This window comes from Cystoisospora suis, assembly GCF_002600585.1.
Source record: "Cystoisospora suis strain Wien I chromosome Unknown contig_2513, whole genome shotgun sequence".
NCBI lineage: Eukaryota > Apicomplexa > Conoidasida > Eucoccidiorida > Sarcocystidae > Cystoisospora > Cystoisospora suis.
This window is the reverse complement of record NW_027155312.1, coordinates 1-8,446: the sequence shown is the minus strand read 5'-3', so window position 1 is coordinate 8,446 and position 8,446 is coordinate 1. Positions and strand designations below refer to the sequence as shown.

Here is an 8,446-nt window from a genome sequence, read left to right as displayed (position 1 = left end):
CCCGGGAGGAACGAACTAAGGTTAACGTCCCTGGCGTGCCGAGAATCTCCGGGTTATTTAGCCCCGGGTTAAATCACCCTAGCCCCTATAAGGCTCGGAGAATGTGACGAACCCACTCGACGACAATAGCAAGGGGGATGGGGTGTATGTACACCCCAACCACCTTCGTCCTTCTTCCGCACTGCCACAGCTTCCCATGTGCAAGAGAGACCACTTAGTTGCTTTTAGAAGAGATTCGGAAAGAAAGGAGGAATTTTGAGCAAACAACGAAAACCTTGAAAATGAAAGAAGAATTTCAAATCTGAAGAAGAAGAATCAACCATCGGATCAGCAGGAAAGTTCATTCTCCTCACTAGGATTCCTTGCGGGCCAAAAAACAAGACGAACAAGAAAGAAAAGAAGATACAAAGAAGAAGAAGAAGTTACCTTAAAAAGGAAGAATTAGAGAGACCTGTCATCTATGTTCTAGTCTACTTGGCTCTTCGTCTCGTCTCCTTCTTCTTCTTATCCCCCCTGTCGCCTCTCTCGTGTGACACACACCCCTTGCTTCATTCATTAAGAAAACACTACAAGGCTCTAAGGCCTCTGTCTTCTCAACATACATAGATACACATAACTGAAGACTTCCTCCTTCCCCGAGGGCTTCAAGGGATCCTATGAGAGCGGTGTAAAGTGATCTGTAAGTTAAGTCAGCCAAATAGTCGGGAGAGTGTCAGGTCAGAGAAGAAGGCTTCAATAGGAGTTTGAGCTGAAGAAGAAAAGACGAGATCTTCTCTTGTTTGCAACTGCAGTCGTCCAGAGGAGCCGCAGAGGGAGTGGAAGTCTTTTGAATCAAGAGAAGAACAAGAAGAGAAATGAAGAAGAAAAAGAGAGAGACAAACACTTCTTGAAAAGAACGACCTTCTTGTATTTAGAAGAAAGGGAGGCGAGAATTATCCGTGTTTTTTTCTTCGGAATGAGATGCCTTAGATAATCTCTTTTTCAGCTCGTTCTGTCGAACCCAAGGGCATAGAGAGACACATGAGCAGATAGAGCGATAGATATCTACCAAGCACAGGGAAGCTATCTATCTATCTTTAATCTATCTATCTTTCTTTAATCTATGTATCTATCTTTAGTCTATCTATTTAGCGATCGTGTTCTTTGTTTTCTCTTCTTTCTGCATGAATGTGTGACGGATCTCTTATCTCCTTCCCTTGTCGCAGGGGGGGTGGGTCGCGTGCAGTAGCAGCCCATCCCTTGTGAAGTGTGAGGGGGGCGAAGAGAGAGAGGCAGATCGAAGAGATAGATCTCCACTCTTTGCGTTCGCAAGACCCAATGGGTTGTCTTGCTTCCATGTCATCTCTTCCTATATCCCTCTCTATATCTGTATAGGCTTGTTCGATTTCTTTTCTCTTCAGTCATGTAAAAGAAGGTCTTCTTCTTCTTCTGTATCGTGATATGAAGAGAAAAAGACGGGAGGCCAAATGCCTTCAGTTATACGATGTAGGGAAGGATCGTCAACCGAAACGACCGCTCCGAGATCCTTCGCGAACTCATAAAAAGCCTACAGAAAGCAAACCCATACGACCACAGGCAGTTTCTTTCTTTTTAAAGAGCATTGCATGCTAGGCTAGATCTAGCTCAGCGCCTAGGAGATGGCTAAGAGGAGGTGTATGAATGAATGAGGATTCTGTCGTATCAAATTAGATGTACATCTATCATGACGACGATTCAAGAGTAGAGGAGGGAGGAAAGCTCAGAGAAGGAGGAGGAAGAAGAAAAGAAGAACGGGAAGGTTGTCTCATGATCGACACAGAAAAAGAGAAAAAAGGCAGATTGACGGAAAGAAGGATCGGGCCAAAGAGAGACACATAGATGGACTAACGATCAATAGACAGATAGATAAAGACAGGTGGAATCTTCATTTTACTTCAACAAGAGGGGAGACTAGACGTGAATACAAACATACATTTCCTTCCACTGAACTGTGGAAGAAAAGATAGAAAGAAAGGCCTTTGCAGTAGATGAAGAAAAGCCTTCAGCTCAAGTCCACCCTCTCAACTGATGACTCTCCCGTAGGACTAGATGTGATGTCTATCCATCTCTCTACCTATCTATAAGTGTCTATGTAACTACATCTATATCTCTACGCAAGTCTGCATACGTAAATCTACATCTATATCTATATATATATATATATGTATATATATGTATATATATGCAAGAATGAATACAAGCAGACAGAGTGAGAGGGTGTGTGTATTTAAAAAGAATTTCTCAGAACTGAGCCTGGATATCTCCTGCTCCCTGACAATACCTGCATCACTCTCTCTCTGTCTGTGTCTCTGTCTCTCTATCTCGATCTGTAACCCTTCTGTAACACTTCTTTTGCACGTCTCTCCCTCTCTCCCGCTTTATTGTATATGTCTATATGTACGTATAGATAGATAGAAAGATATCTACATCTATGCATGTTGTTTAGAAATCTCTAGATCTAGATCTGACTATAGAGTAGGAGGTCTTTTCCTTACATCGAAAGTTGGATCTCTGCGGAGAGTGCGAAAGTGGCCGACAACGATGAGGCCTTTACGTGCTCTCGATAGGGCGACGTTAAAGCGTCTCGGATCTGACAGAAATCCTACAGACCCCTTAAATCAAAGAGATAGAAAGAACGATTGAGAGACACACAAGACATCAGAAACAGGCAGCAAAAAGAGGAGGAAGAAAGATGACTGTACGTACACCCGATCATACTCACTCCACTAGATTACATACAAAGACTACAAAATTATTCAACAAACATACATAGACATACATACATACATAGACATACATACATGCATAGACATACATACATATACATATATATATATATATGTATACATGGGGGTCGCTACTCCTTGTTATAGGGTGAGAAAGAGAAAGAAGCAAAAGCAGAAGAAGGCGAGAACGATGTGGAACACGCACGATCGAGAGGGCAAGACATCTACTCCATCGTCAATCTCTGCCTGTCGTCGGTTGCTGCCCTATCTATTTATCTATGTATCTATCTATCATCGTTCTACATATATGATCTAAAAGAGTAAGAAGAAATCCATTTGCACTCATCATATCAGCACTCTCGACCTCTCGTCTTGCTAGGGCGGCTGGGACTCCTCGTGCAGCTACGGACGGCATCGACGGCCGCAAGACCCAGAGAGAGGAAGAAGACAGAACGAGACGACGCGAAAGAAAAGAAAAGAGAGAAGAGAAGAAGAGGGAGAGATAGAGATAGATCTTGCCTTTCATCTAGAAACATGAGGATAGGAATGAATAGAGACTGTCAGATACACGCCAGTGTTCTCTTACTTAAACTCAAAGAAGGAGATAAGATAAACATAACATTCCACGACGTCTTTCTCAAAAGAGAAAGACAAAAAAGAAGAGACAGAAAGTACCTCTCGATTCGATCGAACAGCTGAAAAGATGACATAGTCTCGCTCGTTTCCTTGGAGAGCATCGATGGTCGAGAGAAGAATCTTCTCCTTTCCCTCGTCTCTTAATTGCTGGTCGTGGCCCGTCTCCTCGGGGTTTCTCTCAGGAACATCTCTCTTCTGGATTGGTAGGAAAAAAGCACACTGGGAGATATAGAATAGGAAAGAGAAATGTTATGTGTGTGTATAAGCACGTACGTAGATATGTTAAGATATACCTACACAGACATGTCACTATTTCTATATGGATGCCCCTCTATGGATGCATGCATGAAGTAACGACCAACTTATGTGTCGGGATACAAGCCTAAGGCAACTCAGACAGAAGGCTCTTCAGGCAACTCCCCGGGGCAAGGCATCTCCTCAGCCATCCAAATCAACTCCCTCGCCTTTCTACACACTTGCATGCATACACATATATATACATATATATGCATTTCCAACGAGAGTATATATATATATATATCTATGAGAGTAAGTATACATGTATCTACTTACATGCATGCATATCTATTGAGAATGGGAATAGATATATATGTGTATATAAGAGAAAGTCGGGACGCACGAAGAGATAAATTGCTTGATGTCTGCACGTCTATTGGCCTTTTTGTGTGTCAACAGAAGGCACCTTCTCTCCCTTGAAAATTCCACGCACTCAATACTAACAGAAACCGACTCTCTTCGAAAGACTGTCTTGTAATTCTACACCTGTTAACCCATCTATCTATCTATCTCTCTAATTACCTATACCTACATTCACATGTATATCTACATCTTATACATTGATATATGGAACTTTTCCTTCTCCATGAACTCTTTCTAGAGCTTATCGAGTTGTCTAGACTTTAAGAAAGAAGAGGAAGAAGAAGGATAAGGGTAAGCAAACTTACCAGGCTGAGATGCCTTGGGGAGGCTCCACCTGTCATTTGTGGCTTGGGAAATCTATTCTGCACCGCCTGTGTAGACACATGGAAAGTATCGTACAAACCTATATATATATATATATATGATGTGTGGCATATGAAGACTTGCCAGACGGACTAGTGTGAAGTGCACTCTATGTATGTATGGATAGATAGACTAAGGAGAGATAGATAGATATACTAAAGATAACTAGATAGATACACCGCAGACAGATAGATAGATGATAGACAGATAGAAAAAGATAGATAGATAGATTACAGATAGACAGATAGAGAAGAGAGGGGTGCGCATGAATATGAGGGAGATAGGGGGGGATGGCCATTGTTCTGCAGGAGAGAGACGTGTATTTCATCTGAATGGATGTATTACCCACCTTACGGTCAACCTCTCTCTCTCTTCTAGCTGCGAAAGAGCACGTTCTTTCCTCTCTTGACATACTCGCCAAACACGCATAGGCTATATATAAACATACATATCTGAGTATAGCTCTTCCTCCTATATATATATATATATATATATATATATGTGAAAGGTCGAGCCAAGGTGTAGCTGAGGTATGTCAAGAAGAAGAGAGAAGAAGAAAAAGAGAAGAAAGAGGTTAAAGGAGTGACTTTGCTAAGAAATGTGTGTGTCTCGGAGAGACAAGATAAAGAGAGAGAGTGACCTAGAATTCACCTAGGGGCACCTCGGAGACTCTCTCTCTCCTTGCATATACCTTGTTTCATACAGCATCAAACACACATGTCGTAATTAACTCTCTTGCCTATCCACTCTTTCTCTCTTTGTATGAATTTCTCCCTCGTACGAATCATACACTTTCTCCTGACTCATTCTGCATATTTACAGCAAAACGGTTAATGAGTGGTCCCGAAGTTGTCTATGTGTGTAAGACCTAGAAGTAGAGACAAACGGACAGACACACACCCTCTCTATACTTCCGTATGACTACGAACATCCGTACATACATAAATACATATCTATCTATCTATATCTATATCTATCTATATATATAAGGAGAGAGAGAGACCACAGAGGTAGTCCGAGTGAGGTGTGTTTCATTTTAAGATATGAAGATCCTAATGGCTATCTCTCTCACGAGCGTGAAGGCTACATACATCAAAGACGGAGAAGACACCTCGCAGTATGTGATCTATTTAGCCTCTCCTCGATAATTTGTCTACAGACCTGTTGAGTCGTCATCCACACCCCCGTTCTTACCCTTCGCTAAAGTCAGATAGAGAAATAGATTAAAGATACACCGAGACATACACACCTTCCTCGAGGGTGGTCGTATATGTTTATATAGATGGATAAGTGAATATACTGACTGCGACAGCATATTGTATATCTATCTATCTATATGTATAAAGATATATGTATAGGTAGTATAGGGGATGAGTAGGTGTGTATCGTTCTTACATGTGGACCGAAGATAGCTTGAAGGAGATCGAGGTGGCCGTTGTATGGAGAGACCACAGCAAGCGACTCTCTTCTGACACCTCCAGAGAGAAGAAGATTTACACATCGATAGCATAGTAAAGCCTCTCTACACGATCAGCAACAAGAGACAAGAGAAACAGACAGACAGAGAGACAGAGAGACAGGCATCACACCCATATCTCTTCTTCTTCTTCTTCACGTAGACATCTTCGTCAGACTCGTCATGACATACACACGAGAGAGAGAGAAAGAAAGAAAAGAGCCTCTCCCCCCATGATAAATAATCTATCTATCCCCCACCTATCTATCTTCCATCAATCTATTCACTCCCTACCTCGAATTCTTGTATCTTTAATCTATCTTTGATCTATCTACCTATTTCTCTATCAGGAGTCAATCCTTGGAGAAGCAGAGGAAGAAGGGTGTTGTCTTACACAGGATTGAAGAGAAATCCATTTTTCTTTTCTTCTCGACAGAGCGCACGTTTGATAAGAAAGTCACTTCCCCGCCTCCAAGAAATATCTGACTGTATGCGACCACGGTAGGCTTCTCCCTCTTTTCTTTCCAAAGAATCCTGTCGCTTCATCTCCCTCTCCGCTTCATCTCCCTCTCCTTCTTCTTCTTCCTCTTTCCGAGACGGAGAAGATGAAAAAGAAGAAGAGGAGAGAGCAGAGGATCGCGCGCGCTGTCGAGGAGTAGAATCTGCGGATAGGAGAGCAAGCCTGAGGAGGTCGTACGTCCTCTTACTCTTGGGGGTTGTATCGATAACTAAGAGAGGTAAGAAGGCTTGCTTCTCAAGGCTCTTTCTTTCATCGTGACTGGGAGAGACAAAGAAGATCGAACTATCCCTGGACAGAGGAGAAGAAGAAGAGGGAGAGGAAGAGGGAGAAGAAAATGATGAGCCGGGTGAAGCAGATGAGAGAGGAGAAGGCTTCTGCGAAAGTAGGTGTGTATTTGCATGACAAAGAGATTCTTCATTTAACGGAGCTTCTAGTTCACAACGAGAGATGCACCCTACTGGATGAGTGTCTTGACAAAGAGAAGAAGAAGAAGAAAGAGAAGAAGAAGAAGAAAGAGAAGAAGAGGGTTCAGTCGAAGTGGATGGATGGGTTGAGAGGGGTGTATGAGAGAGAGAAGTCGAGGGGAAGAGAGTCGCTGCTGACATAGAGGAAGAGGGAGAGAACGAAGGAGAAGGAGACAAGCCATTGCACACATTATCTCGCCGATTCAGCGGAAAAGAAGAAGAAGGAGCAGAGATAGAAGAAGAAGAGGGAGTGGAGATAGAAGAAGAAGAAGAGGGAGTGGCGATAGAAGAAAAAGAAGACGACAAGGAAGATGCAGTTGGGTGAGTAGAAGACGATAAAGAAGAAGAAGGAGACAAGAGAAGAAGACGCTCTTCTTCACTACAAGTAGAAGAAGAAGAGAAAGACGAAGAAGGAGAAGAAGTTAGAGAGGAAGAAGAGGAAGACAGACTTACCTCTTCATGAGCCCCTGCCTGGAGCACTTTCCCCACACTCCAATTCTCTTCTCTTTCTCTTTCTACTTTCTCTTCTCCTCTTCCGCTTTGTCCCCTTCTTTCTTCTTTTCTTTCTTCTTCCTTCTCTTCTTTCTCTGCTTTTCCTTCAGAAGAAGAAGATGAGAGATTCACCCTCTTTTTATGTTGTTTGATAGCTCTCCAGGGGAATGTCGAAGGAAGATCCAGAGAAGTGCGATGCTGTACCGACGCATGACTGCGTAGACGGCCGTTATAGAAGATAGAAGAGATGAAGCTGCACATCTCCTTAGGAAAGCGAAACTGTGTATCTAAAAGAAAGGGGGGAGGAATCGACGCTAGAAAAGTCAACACAGGAAAGAAAGAGAAGAAGGAGACAGAGACAGGAGAGAAAAGGAGACAATCGAAACCATACAATGTGCTAGACAAACCCAACAGCTCTCCAGTGAAGATCTACGGATATACATGCATGATATAGCCCTGCCCTTTCTCCCCTTCATCTTCATTCGTTATGACACATATAGATCTATATAATTATATAGGCGTGTATATAAAGATATTTGCTTGTCTGAAGTCTCTGTATTTCCATAGATCGGTGAATCTGTATCTAGAGGAGCAAGTCGTTATTTGCATGCGTAGTGAGAAGTTCAGATGAGAGAGACACTAAAGGCCGAGAAAGAAAAAGGCCTGGGACATTCCTATAGATCTCTACATACACCTATACTCATACAGCCATCAATACATACATACGTCCATACACAGGCTATCATTCATCTACACATGTCTGTCTGCGCAGCCTAGAGTTGAGACGCCTCTCTTGTCTCTCTGTCTTTCTCTCTCCTGTGCAGAGACGAAGAAGAGCGAAGGCGATGAAACAGAACCCCAGGAGAAAATAAAAGAAAAAGTAAAATTCACCAAAGAGAGAGAGAAAAGGATCTAAAGAAGATTCTCGAGACCTCTGTCCTGTCTTTCTTTTCTCGAGTCTCTCCTCCCCCTCCCCGAGTCTTGTCAGGTTCATTTCTTACGCTTGTGTAGAAAAGCATCGAAGAAAGAAAAGACTGGGACAGGAGAAAAGCTATCTAAGAGAGGAGGAAGTTGGGCCGGGTCTCCAAGGATAACAAGCCGCATGCATGCA

General features: G+C 42.7%; 1 protein-coding gene across 1 annotated transcript; it reads right to left on the bottom strand.

Moving 5' to 3' along the window:
- Positions 1 to 249: 249 nt before the first annotated feature.
- On the bottom strand, positions 250 to 8,446 carry CSUI_005198 (regulator of nonsense transcripts protein). The gene is made up of 7 exons (XM_068065376.1): positions 8,337 to 8,446; positions 6,254 to 7,649; positions 5,799 to 5,925; positions 4,346 to 4,411; positions 3,420 to 3,575; positions 2,514 to 2,630; positions 250 to 1,546 (listed from the first exon to the last, which is right to left on the bottom strand). The coding sequence occupies exons 1-7, from the start codon at positions 8,437 to 8,439 to the stop codon at positions 1,397 to 1,399; spliced, it is 2,115 nt and encodes a 704-aa protein (XP_067922648.1). The 5' UTR covers positions 8,440 to 8,446; the 3' UTR covers positions 250 to 1,396.